This window comes from Pogona vitticeps, chromosome 3 (genome assembly GCF_051106095.1).
Source record: "Pogona vitticeps strain Pit_001003342236 chromosome 3, PviZW2.1, whole genome shotgun sequence".
In the NCBI taxonomy this organism is placed as follows: Eukaryota; Metazoa; Chordata; class Lepidosauria; order Squamata; family Agamidae; genus Pogona; species Pogona vitticeps.
This window is the reverse complement of record NC_135785.1, coordinates 23474264-23488513: the sequence shown is the minus strand read 5'-3', so window position 1 is coordinate 23488513 and position 14250 is coordinate 23474264. Positions and strand designations below refer to the sequence as shown.

Sequence of the window (14250 nt, the reverse complement as noted above, 5' to 3'; positions counted from 1 at the left end):
AGTTTGCTGTTGATCTGTCCACAACTATAAATAATGAACATTTTTATTATGTCTCCCATAAATGTCTCAGAGTGAGTTAAGTGCCAGTTAATGAGAAAGGGGTGGACTATCTGAGAAACTTGAAGCTATTCTCCTCTGTGAATCTCTGTATTTCTGCTGTGTATGAAAAAGAATTTTACCAGAAATTTGAAACTCTGCAACAGAAACAGTACAGTATTGCCAATCTGAAAGCTATACCAAAGGCAGTGGTATGTGACTGGCTGTTTGGAATTACCTGATTTGTAAGACCAGACAAATTTGCAATAGAATAGCATCCCAGCTGAAACCATCTGTGATTCCTTCCTGCACGGAAGGACTTGGGTATGACAGGACGTTTAGCAATACATACAATGGTCCGGTACTGTTTTGCAATCGAAACAGGATCCAAGTGGAATTGGAAACTTCACTTAAAGAGAAAAAGAGCAGGCAGAACTTTCAGCTGGCTTTCAAATATTTATAAGGCTCACAGTAAGAAAAAGAACAACAGTTAGAGTCAAACTATTCAGTTAGAGATCAAAGAACTGTAGTTTGAGCCATGTCTCCAAAAGGTGTCAGAACGACATGCAACTTGGAAGAAAGCAGCACATGGTAATGGGCTGTGTTTTGTCAAGTACAGGAGAAGTTACTTTTTCAGATAATACTTCCCAGCATGCTCCCGCTAGTATGGCCATACTAACGAGGTTATTCTTGGATTTGTAGTTTATGAAAATAACATTTCCCATCTCAATCCTCCTCATCCATTGCTCCTTTCTGTGCTTCCCTTCTCAAGAACTAGGGATGGCTCAAGATGTTTTGCTGCCTAAAGTAAAGAATAAGACGGCACCACCCCTGTCCATTCCATATGAAGAAGCAATCTCAACTATAGTTGCACTTTACCATCTTCCAACTCACCTGCTGTCAAGGGTGATGGAGGAATTTAGTGTCCTTCCTTATACCTATTATTATTTGTTTTATTTATGGGGCACCATTCTCCTAGTAAGGCAGAGGTGAGCAATTAATTTCTATAGGGGGTGGGGCACATGAAAAATCTGAACTGTGTTCGGGGGCTGAACCAACTTTACAGTGGAACCTTGACTTACAGATGGCTTGACTTACAGACTTTTTGAGTTACAGACTTCTCTGGCCGCAAAATTTAGGTTTGACTTGCAGACTGAGATTTGACTTACAGACCAGAAAAAAACCAAAATGGAACAAAAACGGCCTGTTACGGGATTAATCGGTTTTCAATGCACTGTAGGTCAATGGAGACTTGACCTACAGACTTTTTGACTTGAGAACTGCCTTCCAATACGGATTAAGTTCTCAAGTCAAGACCCCACTGTACTTAAAAATAAAATGAAACAGTGATGTTATTATTGTTTTTATTTTAAACTTGTTAATCTTCACAAATACTAAAGAGGTTTTTTGCGCTATGTTAAAGATAAGCTGCTGATCAACTTTAGACAGAAAGCTATCCAGTAAATGGTTTTGATGTTCAACTTGTTCAGTGAGAGAAATCCAGTCTGTCTTGGGCTTGAGCAAGTGCTTGAACACCGGACTGGAGTGACGACCAGCAGGCCAGACAGGAGCGGCTCGCGGGCTGTATGTGGCCCTCAGGCAGCACTTTGCCCAAGTCTGCAGTAAGGGGACCTGTGTTGGCTCACAGTATTGGTACCTAATACCAATGGAACAATTCTGGCTTTTGACAAAGGATGCCATACTAGTTGGAGCTTCTTATTGTCCAGAATGCCTAGAAACCCCTGTTGTAGAGGGTTTCTACAACAGAAGTTACTCTTTTTGTAGAGGGATAAGACCCCATCAATATTATGATAAGTAATATTGGAATAAATTATACCATGGACTGATCTGTTTGAGAGCCATTGAATTGCCAGTCTGGTTGTATGGTACTCTTCAGATAGATGGGATAAATTGGACCACAGCCTCCATAATCTCCAGATAGAATACCTAGTTGCCATTCTGGAACAAATTATGGTACAGTATTAGGTATGTAAAGAGAAAGAGAAGGAGAGCATACCAGGCCCAAACTAGAGTCAAGAATAATGTAGACACAAATCTAGACAAGGGGGCAAATTATCATGGAGATCTTAGATCAGAAGTGGGCAGATGTGGCCCACAGATGTTGGACTGGATCTCCCTGCAACCCTTACTATTGAGTATACAAGGCTGATGGGAAATACAATCAGCAAACATCTGCAAGGTCACAGTCCCCAGCTGTTGGTTTAAATAGTCTACAAATCTTTTTGATCATATTCTCAATCAGTAGATAATCCTTTTTTTCTGTTTTTGAGATTATCTGTGTACAAACGTGCAATCTCATAACCTAAAATGATAGGACTATAAGACAAAACCTGTTGGGTTAGTCTAAGTTAGGACCTCATTTGCAGTAGGGATCAACTAGAACATACAATTTGGATGTGGAAACATCAGCCTCTTCAGACACTTTTCTCTAATATCTAACATCCAAAGGGAGATTATCTTAGAATGTCGAATGTTCATGACTTTGCTTCCTAGAACTAAAGATGTTACATGGCCTGGGATTAGCTTTAAAAATGTCCTTTTGCTATCCAAGATGTTCTTGTAACTGCCCTAATTTATTTGTGCTCATAATAACATTGGACACTTCAAAGATAAATACAGGTATTGGTATTACAGACCTAGCAAGTTGTGTCTGTTAACACACTTCCTTTTATTTTTGCAAATGAAATTTTGAAAATATGGCTGCATCTGAAACTGAGACACAATTAAATATACATTACAAAAAGTTTTCCTTTATAACAGTGTTCTTTGAAGGCTGCAGATTTAGTATTATAGAGCAGGCTTTAGCAAACCAGGATATAATAAAAGAGATTAGCTTTTTAAGTGAGATATTTATAGGCTGCTGGTAATTAGTTGCAATGTTAAAAATTGGATAAATCAACAAGTTAGTGCAAACTTGTAATTATATGGATGTACCTATATTTATGGCCTCTGTGCTGCAGCTGGCATTCAGGAGCCGTGGATTTATAATACCTTCAAAGCATAATCCTGCGGACTAAAAGCAGTCTAAGGATACTACTTAGTTTTATAGGAGGCTATATTAAAAACACTGAAACGAACACCCATCCATCCATCTAGCCATGCATTGGCAAACTGAGGGAGACACATACTATATGATGCTTCTGCTGAAGCTATATCAGTTAGATCTGGCTAGTGCTTAGATAGGTAAGCTATCTTGAAACCCCTATCGATACATAGTATTAAACTCCCAGATATGGGGGAAATGCAGGAAATAAATAAAATAAACTAGGGATACTTCTTCCAGATGCAACTTCTAAAAGAATAGTGGATTATATCTGTGTACTCAGATGTCAATCCCACTGTGTTCGAGGTATCATTAAATTTATAGAGCATATGCTTTGTATGGAGAAGTGCCCCATATTCATTCTCCAGGGATGGCTACAAAAGATGCCTGCCTGAAACTAAAGAGAGAAGTTCAACTGAAGTAAATTTGGAAAATTGGTCATCATTTCATTTAGGACTATATGCAGTGGATTTAATCTTGGTCTGATCCAATGTGCTGACTCAATATAAAACAGCTTCCTACCACCAGATAGCTTAGATGTACATATTTGAGTGGATGAATTATAGTCATAGTTGATGATAGACGTTTATATTATCTGTCCCTGAGAAATGAATGGTGGAGGAGACTATACTTTCTCTTCTTTTTAGTAACATTTTATATATATATTATGGCTATTATTCACTTACATTCCAGTTATACCTCTCAATCCTGCCACCTTCTGAAACCTTGAGTCTCTACTTGTGCTTTTTCTCAAAGTATCCATGTTACCAAAGTATATTCAAGATCTTTGCTCACACAAATATGAAGGAAAAAAGCGATAAAAACAATAGTGTATTTGTTGTGCTTCACATTCACGATATGAACTAAATGCACAATATAATCAGAATTGATTATATGCTTTGTGAGAAAAATTAATATGCTTGCTGGCAGAGTTCAAGTGAATATGTAATTGGACACATGCTAGCAATAAAAAGAGAGAAAAAATTCTAAATGAACCACACACAGAAAAAGCATATCAGATACCTAAGAACACTGTCCTGTGACCTGGTAAAAGAGAATAGGTTTCTCTGTCTGAAACACATAGACTCACACATAAACAGACTCCTACTGAAGAAGGGCAAACAGGATTTTCCTAATTGCTCCATCTATCAAGACAAAAGTGACAGAAAGTTAAGAGACAGACTGAAAGCAATCACTAACAACCTCCAACCATTCACCACCACCTCTGTGATCTGTTATGCAGGTTTCATTGGTGATTTAAATCAAAAAATCAATTGTTAAAAATTTAAATTGCGATTTAAATCAATTTGATTTTTTTAAAATTGATTTTTTTTATTCACCTTGCTGCAAAGTACTGCATTAACAGTTAAACATATAGCTGCATGAGATAATCAGCTAAACAAATGAGTTCACACAACCCTCCCTGCAAGAACTATATTTAGAACTTTATGATGAGGACATCTGTAAAGTGCATGGTGTTGAAAACCAGGGTGGAACTCTTGGAGCTGAATTTTATATGACTAAAGTTTAGGTTTCTGGAACTAGTACATGTCTCTAGCTCTTTTCTGCCCTTTCCTAGACATCAGAAGAGCATAAGAAGAGCCCTGCTTGATCAGGCCAATGGCCCATCTAGCCCAGCTTCCTATATCTCACAGTGGCCCCACCAGATGCCTCTGGGAGGACACGAGACAACTAGATACTTGTCTCCTGATACCCCTCCCCTGCATCTGCCATTTTAAAGTATCCCTTTTTCAGCCTGGAGATGACACATCTCCATCATGGCTTGTAATCTGTGATGGGCTTTTCCTCCAGAAATCTGTCCAATCCCCTTTTAAAGGCATCTAGGCCAGATGTCATCCCCACATCCTGAGGCAAGGAGTTTCAGAGACTAAGAACATCTTGAGGTCTGCTTTGATAGACCCCATTTGTGCCTGAGCTTGGACTATGTTTGATCCTGCCTCTGGGTTATCTTACCTGATGTATTTGCTGTCATGTTCAACTCTGCTGGTTTGAACTCTGGAGTGTCTTTGGGGGTGTTTTTAGATCCCCTTTACGTGCTTCCTAATAGAATTCAAATGCTGACTTCTATCCTGTACTGACTTTTGACTCTGTCTTTGGAGTACCCTTACCTAAATTGCTGTTGTTGATCCCTTGTGCGTGTGAAGCCAGCCTCCCTCAAAACAAGATATAAGGAGAAGGAGAAATAAGCAAATAGAAAGCTGGACAAACAGCAGGGTAGAAGGAGAGAATGACTCCAATTATTGATTCCCTAATCTAAATCATCTGGTGCTAACTTCAAAAAAGGAATGAAATTTGGACCACATAGGAACCCAACAAGTAAATTCTAAACATGGGTACCTCCTTGATACCTACTTCCAACTGAACCTCCTCCCCAATTAAACACCAGGGATACTTCCAAGTGTCTCATACTGTAGATTATTAAAACTTGACATGAACTGCCATTATTTTCAGATCTGAAGGAAATGTGATTATTTATTTATGAATGAGTTTGTGTAATTAGTACGGATTTCCTTAGCCTTACTGAACATGTACTGAGCCTCCTTTTACAGGGTAACTTTGGGAAACAAACAGGTAGAACAGACAGGAGGAAACCTTGCAACTAACAGTACAACTAGAGCAGCAAGCTGGATTAGAGCAACTGGGCTTTGCTGCAGCTTGATTTGCAGCCTATTTTACACGTCTATTTAGATTAGGTATTCACATTGACCCCTTCATCTGTGGTTTGATCCATGCCACAGCCACCCTTCCTTTGATTCCCCTCCCCCCCGGTGATCTCTCCTTTCATGGTCTGCCATCAAGCTGCTGGGAGAGGGCAGCCAAAGGGTTACGCAGCAGTAAAGAAAAGGGGTAGTTTTCCAAAATTCTCCACACACATACAAACATACACACATACCATGGAAACACTGCAGTCTACTGGACTTTGTCAGTGTTGTTTCTATTTCATATCAATTTTTCTCTCTTTTTTCCATGAGTAATACAGAGGTAATCTAGTGCTATACTAGTATACCAATGTAGTGATAAGGTAATTTAATATAAACTTGGTAGTGTTTTTTTAAGAATTAAAAATAATTTGGGGTGACTATGAAGAAAGATAGAAGATTCAGTAACATGCAAAAAGATAAACTTCTTAAAGGTTTGTTTTAAAAAAAAGAATACAAATCTAATCTAGTACATGATGATGGCCCCATAGCCCATAGAAGCTATGGTTTTCCTGTGTAATCCTGTCCATCTTTATTCAGGAGTGAATCCCATTGATTTCAGGTATGTGGTTGTAAGATAACTGCCTTTTTGCTATCTTACCACAGCTTTGCTTTCTGAAATACTATACATTTTAGTGAAATATTAGGTATTTTCTCTTGGCTAGTAGTTGGTTTCTGAAGCCAATCAAAGTGTTAGGTTTTAGTATGCATTTCTGAATGTTACAAGTCTGTTCGTCTGTTGGGAGTAGCCCTGAGTTATACCGCTGTTTTGTGATCAACAAAGATGTCTTTAGTGTAACTTCCCTTGATTTATAAGAAGTCTGAATCTGTTGACCTTCCGGGCTTCTTGCTCATCTATTTCCTCAGGCTGTTTTGTGAGGGACAGTGTACAGCAGAGTTTCCTGGAGAGAAATACAAATGTGATCCCCCTCCCCCTGCTGCTTTACTAGGGTTTTTTTTTGGGGGGGGGTTGTTATATTTATTACTATTATTTTGGAAGAAGTTGAAATATTTTTCCAATATTGACTTGCTTGGAAAAAATGCTTTATTATTATGAGTGCCAAGTTGCCATTTTTTTATAAGTTATGGATTTAGTTTTTTTTAAAAAAAACCTGCTGGCAGGATGCCTAGAGCTTTGGATAGGTGTTAAAAATTGATCTGTATAAATCAAAATAACCTTCACAAGCTACCTTTTCCCATTTATCGTTGCAATGAAGAGTTAACATCTGTATAGATGTTTTCTGTAGCCTACTAGTAAGATTACTGCCCAGGGAAGCAAGAAATATTTCTGATATTAGAAATAATTTTATTCAAGTCCACAAACCAATTAAAGTTGTTCATTTCTATTTCTCAATAGACATGCATAGGATTGTACTGTAAGACTTCAATCCTATGCATATTTACCTTGAACAATCCCTATGGAAAATAGAAATTACTTCTGAGTAGACATATCTAGGATTATACTGTAAATCATCATAGATTCTATTAATAGGATTAACTGCTGTTGTGCTCTCATCACAAGGCATAAACATGCTGCTATGAAAAGACTTCTGGTCCTGAAATACCTTAAAATAATGATTTTAGAACTGCATAGCTGGAAGGGACCCTATGGATCATCTCAAGAAGACACCGTGAGGGATCAAACTCTCAACCAGATGCCTAAACCACTGAGCTATCCAGCAGTTCATACCTTGAACGTACTGCAGACTTGCTTGACCTTGGTTGCTATGCAGGGCTTAGGCCCAACTGACAGTTTGATATAAGATTAGCTGGAATTATTGAGTGGTGTAGGCTTGTCGTCTTTGACAGCCATTATGGTTTAGTGGTTACATTGCTGGGTTTAACCAGACCAAGGTTCAAATCCTCATTTGGCTATGAAGCTCACTAGATGGAGCACTCCGTATATCGGTCCGACCTATCTCCCAGGAGGACTGTCTATGCTGCCTTGAGCAGCTTGAAGGAAGATGCAAGAGAACTGTAAGCATTTAATTAATTGAACTTTGCCATTAATGGAGAAGGAGCACAATTCTTCCCAACCCCCTTAATATTGTAGCCAAGCAGCCTTTCAGAACTGGAGAGACTGGCACAACTCTGTGCCAGCCATCTCTAGCAGCAGCTGTTCCAACTCCTTTGCCGCAGCTGAAAAGAATGGACCTCTTGTGTATATACTGTGGTCCTCTTCAATTGTGCGCTACATGTTCTTCACACATGGCGAGGGGAGTGCACTGGCTGTGTCCCCTCATGTCATCACTTTCAATGCATGAAAGCAACAAACTGGAGAGGGGGAGAGTGCTGTACCCTGGAAGCCTTTCTATGTAAGCCAGAAACAGGATTTTTTTAAAAAAAAATATATATATTTTTAATTTTTGGGTGGGAGGGGTTCTCATTCACATGGAGAGGCTACCTGGGTACAGCTGGCTCCCCGTCTTCAAACTATAATGCTTGCAGGTTGGAAGCAGTAACAGAGGACTGCACTAGTGTGCTCCCCTCATTGCATGTGGAGAATGTGTGCTTACAGCAAAACTAACAAGAATATTGTTCCCTGAGGTCATGCAAGAAAAAATGATCCACATAATGTTCAGGCCAGATACAAGAGGGCACATTTTCACACAATACAGATAACTGCTTCTGATGAGGCCTCACCAAAGCATCATAATGGTTTATTTCTACTCTATTTTGGTCAGGCCTCACCGAGAGTTATGTGCTCAGTCATGAGCATGATGAGTTTAAGGATACTAAAACACTGAAATGTGCCCAGATCTTGAGGTGCCTGGAATGCTCGACTTGTTTTGTTGCTGTTGTGTTTTGTTTCTTACAAATTGGATGGCAACCTGTCATGGGTGTTGTAATAGTGCATTTCTGGCATGGACAAGGCTTGTACTAGAGTAGGTAGAGCGTCACTGCAGATGTTGTTGGATTGCAATTCTAGACGATTGTGAAGGATGATGGGAGCTGCATTCAAGCAGAACTTGGTGGGACTGATGGACATGTTTTCCAGCACTGATGTAGATTATCATTTGAGCTCTGTGTTTCTTTGTGTTCACATCACTGACCAATATGATGAATGACTTTACACACAAGGGGGAAGGACTGCATAAACTGATGGAAGATGAGGTCTGCCAACGGCCATTAACTGTGATTTTTTTTTCAGTGGACTCTCCCTATTCAGTAAGGTTGGGAAGCTCCACAGGAAGCATGTGGCTTTCATGATCTGCATATCATCTTCTGGGAAACACCTGGCTGAGCACCATTAGAAACACAGTGCTCGGTTATATGCATCTTTGGTCTCTTTGTGCTGGCCTTTCTGTACATTTTTGAACAGATTCAAAGGCCAGATTTAGCTGAGGTGTTCATCCAATCCTTAGGCTGAGAGATATCACAGATTATAAGACATTCAGTGTGTTGAAGTTCTGACGAAGAAACTTACAAATACTGTACTGTAGATTTTTAAAGTTTTGAAAACTCACAAGATGTGACAGCCCTAAGCATGTTTACTTAAAAGGAAGATCCACTGATGCCAGTATTATTTATTCTCCAGGAACACAAGTAGTGCCCATCCTCACCCTCTCTGCAGGTGTTCAATGGCGAAGAGAAAGCAGGGCCAGCTCAAGATATTTCGCTGTCTGAGGCACAGCAGCAAATGCTGTCCCCCCCCAAACAAATCAAGCAATATAAGTACACATGCCTTTCAACACCCTGCTGCCAGTAAAAATACAATTAATGGTAACTTAAATAACTAAAAATTTACTGTTCTTTCATGATCCCCACCCCACCTACTCTGCTTCCTGAGGGGGCGACCTCCCTCTGCTTAACCCGTCGGCTTCCAGAAAAAGCATTCTACAAACGTTCAAGGCACGTTTGCTTGTCTCCAGGGGCTGAAACACGCGGGTTTGCGTGTGAATGCCAACAACCTGAGGGGGTGGTGGAAATCGAGCAGTCGCTGCGAGGAGAGGCTCAGATGCAGTATACTGTACGGGTATTTATTTACAGGTACTGTATTTGGGGGAAGGGGAGAGTGACCCCGCGTGCACTCCCACCTCTCCTCTGCATTACCCTTTCCCAAGATCTCTCTGGCTGTACCGCAGGGGGCGCTGTGGGGCCGGCATTTTCTCACTCACTTTTTTTACGCCGGTTGCGTGAGGGCGAGGCGGGGGGGGGGGAGAGAGCGAAACGGCTCCCTCTGAACGATTCTCCTCCCCTCTCTTTCTGTGCGCAGCCGGCGTATCTCCCTATTCGCGGCGGAGCGCGAAGGAGCCGGGAAGTTTCCGGTGGCATTGCGGGGCCAGGACTGGAAAAAAAAACTGTTGGCGGCGCGTGTCCTTCCCTTCCACACGGCTCCGGTTGGTGCCGTTGCCGCCGCACCAGGCGAGCGCCAGGAAAAGGCGTTGCTGCCGCGCCTGACTCACTTCTAGGTGGGGTAAAGCGAGCCGTTCCTTCCACCTTGTCGACATCGCCCCCACCACCCCACCCCGGTGGAAAGAGTTACGAACGGCCAGCCTAGGTGGGGCGAGGGTGGGGGCTTTGCAGGAAACTTTGGGGAAGTGGCGGAGAGCTGCCCTCCCTTCCTTCCCAGGAGAAGCGGATCTCTCGCCTTGAAGATCCTGGCAGCATCTGGAGCGAGGGGGAGGAAAAATCTTGTGTCGGGTTTTCTGAGCCTGGCGGGGCTGTGGTTCCACCAGCAGAAGCAGCCGCCTTGCAAGAGAAGTCTGTCTTTTCTTTCTTTCTTTCTTTCTTTCTTTCTTTCTTTCTTTCTTTCTTTCTTTCTTTCTTTCTTTCTTTCTTTCTTTCTTTCTTTCTTTCTTTCTTTCTTTCTTTTCCCCCTCCCTCTAACCAGCTGGATGTCTCTTTCTCGCCCTCTTTCTCGCCCCTAGGATGGCATGGATTTAGGCAGCGACTCCTGCAGCAGCCGCTCCAGCTCGGCATCCAGTTCCAGCAAAGTGACCCCTTGCTCGGAATGCAAATCTTCCCCTTCGCCTACCAGCCTGGACTTGGCTGTTTTGGAGGACTCCGAGGAGGAGGAAGAGGAGGAGGAGGAAGGTGACGAAGACGACTTCCAGGGTTACCCCAAGAGGAAGGAGATTGATGTGTGGGTGGAGGACGGGAGCTATGCCGCCTGCTATGCCAAAACCGCCCTTGCCAGGAGGAGTTTAGTCCAGGAGCTGGAGGGAGAGCGGGGCACCAGCCTGGCCATGCCCGCCTTGCCCCCGCCGGCACCCAACGGCAACCCCCCTCCTCCTCATCATCATCAGCAGCATCACTACCAGCACCCGCAGCACGACCCGAGCCACCAGCCCCTGCCTCACCGACACCATCGCCCCCACCCCTTGGACCTCCGGCACAATGCCAACGTGGTGCCCTCGGGCCGCAGGACTGGACCCAAACGGGGCGGCGGAGGTTACAGGAAAACCCCTCACCTGCAGAAAGCCCAGCCGCCGCCGGGGAGCACGGGGGCGTCGGCAGGGGGGCCCCGGCTCAGCAATGGGGGCCCGCCGGTGACCTTCCACCCCTTAGAGAACTCCTCCTCGGGCTTGAAAGAGCCTGAGCCTCAGCTGCCCACTATGGACTGGGAAGCGCTGGAGAGGCACCTGGCTGGGTTACAGTGTCAAGAGCAAGAGATCCGGAGCCAGAAGGGTAGCTACACCTCCGTAAGTTGGATCCTTTTCCCTCCCTACGCACCCTCTCTTCCCTCCCCCCCCCCCATTTTCAAAGAGATTCCTGTGAGGGTGAACCGGCAGAGAAGTGTTTCATATCAATGGAATTGCTGAGGGAGAGGAGACAGTGAGTCATTTCCCTTCCCTGAGGGAAGGAGATCTTTGTTGCTGTTTTTTTTAAAAAAAAACGGGCAGCGGTGGTGATTTAGACTGGGATGGTTTTTGTCGTCCCTTCTTTCTCTCTCTCCCCCCCCCCCCCATGGAAGCTTCTTGAGAAGCTGCCTCTGTTCTTTGAGGCTGTGGGTGTGTTGTGTAAAAGCAAGAATAGCTTCTCTTTGACTCAGCTTAGCAAAGGCGATTGTTGCTGCCCGTGGCCTCTTTGCTGAGCAAGGGATGGAGCTGCTTGACCCTGGCCTGGTTTGGCCTGTAGGATTAGGGAATAAGAAGGCCAGGGAGGCCGGTGGCCCTTTGTGTGGTGAGGGAGGGGCAGGGGATTCCGAACCTCTTCCTGTCTCTTAGCAGAGGGACACCTGGCTGTCTCTTAAGAAGCCAGAGAATGTGGGTGGTATCCAGAGAAGAAGGGCGGGGGGGGGGACCCTAGGCAGGATTCCTAGCCAAGCTGGTACATGTCCCAGGATGGGTTGGCTCTAACAAAAAAAGGACACGGGCTGTCCCCATGCGTGCTTTCCTAGGCAGCTGCTGCCTTTCAAAGGTACAGCAAGAGTTGCTGGATTTGTTTTTATAAAATGTGCACCTTGGCCCTGTTCAGGATGACCCCCTTTAATCTTGCTAATGACTGTGCTAACATCGCAATATGCTTGTCATGTTGAGACTTTGCCTCTGGGTGTGATTTGCAAAAAAAATCCAGAGCCTCCAGCTTCCGGAGATTGGGTGCAGTGCACTTTGGCTTCAGGGCCTGAGGATAAGTAACTTCATTTTGCAGAGTAATTGGCATAGCTGCTTCCAGCAAGAGAAAGGGACAGGAAAGGGGGCTTGTTTCTTTTTTAGAATTGAGAGTGAACATTCCTTCCCCCTCCCATGCCTTGGATGTTCTCTTTTAATAGCTGCTACCTGGTTGGCCACTGGGTGTATTTGAGTCCTTTTTTAGGAGAAAGGCAGGGCAAAATATTTTGAACAAGTGAATAAAATAAATATATAGTCTTGTCTTTGAGTACAGCCTTAAAGTAAAGTATTGGAGGGGGGCGCCTCTTTTCTCTGTTTGAGGGGAGGGATGGGTTTGAGTTCCATGTTGTATTTTAAGTTGATTCTTTTAAAAATGCATCATGGAAAGTCAGAAAACATAGCTGTATCTCGTAGCCACTTTAATAATAATAAACGCTAGGAGGTGTAGATTCCATCGTGGGAGATGCTGGTGACACTTTGCTGTGATTATGTTGTAGTTCTGGCCATTGTATATGTTTTGGGAAAGACTATTTAGTCTGTAGATAAGAGAATTTAGAGAGATTACAGAAGGATTGAAACGTCTGGCTTTGTATGCTGCTGGGTGAGATTAGATTTCTTAACATTGCTCTAAAAATGGACTGCTTCCAGTCAAGCAAAAATGTTATTTGTATTCAAGGTTTAAGAGCCAGACACTTTCATGCCCAGGACTCTGTTGGTAGATTTGGCTTCTGCTTTTTCATTTATAACATTTTTGAAGACAGCCAAGTGTTTTACAGTGAGTTTGAACAAAATGTTTCATTCATTTGTACTGGTATCCTGATTCAGAATGTGAGATTTGAGCAGTAAAAGGCCCCAATTTTGCTTGTCAGCAAGAATTAATATATTGTCACTTGTGTTATGAATGTGAAAGCTGTTTGTTCGTAAGGGAAAGACATCTCTTTCAGTGGTATTTGGTTTTCTAGTTTAATATAGGTTATAACACTCTAAGATATAAAAATAAACTCTAATGATGCATGCTTAGGAATTACAGGATTCCACAAAAGCACAGTAAGGTGCAAACCCATATTTGCATTCTCTTCCCTTAACATAACTTGTAAAGTTAAATGTGCTTGTTGTTGTTGTTTAGTTAAGTCATGTCCGACTCTTTGTGACTCCATGGACCAGAGCACACCAGGACCTCCTGCCTTCCACTGTCTCCCAAAGTTTGGTCAAATTCATGTTGGTAGCTTCAATGGCATTATCCAACCATCTCATCCTCTGTCGTCCCCTTCTCTTCTTGCCTTCACACATTCCCAACATCAGGGTCTTTTCCGGGGAGTCTTCTCTTCTCATGAGATGCCCAAAGTATTGGAGTCTCATCTTCAGGACTAGCCCAGTGGTTTTTCCTACTTTCTTCAGTTTAAGCATGAGTTCTGCTATAAGAAGCTGATGATCAGAGCCACAATCATCTCCAGGTCTTGCTTTTGCTGACTGTATAGAGCTTCTCCATCTTTAGCTGCAGAAAACATAATCCATCTGATTTTGGTATTGCCCATCTGGTGATGTCCATGTGTAGAGTCGCCTCTTGTGTTGTTGGAAAAGAATGTTTGTGATGACCAGCTTGTTCTCATGATAAAACTCTATTAGCGTTTGCCCTGCTTCATTTGAACTCCAAGGCCCAACTTCCCTGTTGTTCCTTTTATCTCTTGACCTCCTGCTTTAGCATTCCAGTCCCCTATAATGGCATCTTTCTTTGGTGTCAGTTCTAGAAGGTGTTGTAAGTCTTCATAGAATTAGTCAATTTCAGCCTCTTCAGCATCGATGATTGGTGCGTAAACTTGGATTACCGTGATGTTGAAAGGTCTGCCTTGGATTCGTATTGAAATCATTCTATCAT

The 14250-nt window shown here is 42.9% G+C and overlaps 1 protein-coding gene across 5 annotated transcripts in view; it reads left to right on the top strand.

Annotated features, from left to right (window-relative positions):
* Positions 1 to 14250, top strand: part of SCHIP1 (schwannomin interacting protein 1) — a 525056-nt gene that overhangs the window by 404636 nt on the left and 106170 nt on the right. For 3 of the 5 annotated variants that reach the window (XM_020791782.3, XM_020791781.3, XM_020791783.3), the window contains one exon: positions 10692 to 11465. In XM_020791782.3, the coding sequence (XP_020647441.3) occupies positions 10692 to 11465 (774 nt within the window). Of the gene's footprint in view, positions 1 to 10137; positions 10525 to 10691; positions 11466 to 14250 lie in introns of those variants that run through there. The other 2 variants (XM_020791784.3, XM_072996129.2) reach the window with 2 other exon arrangements.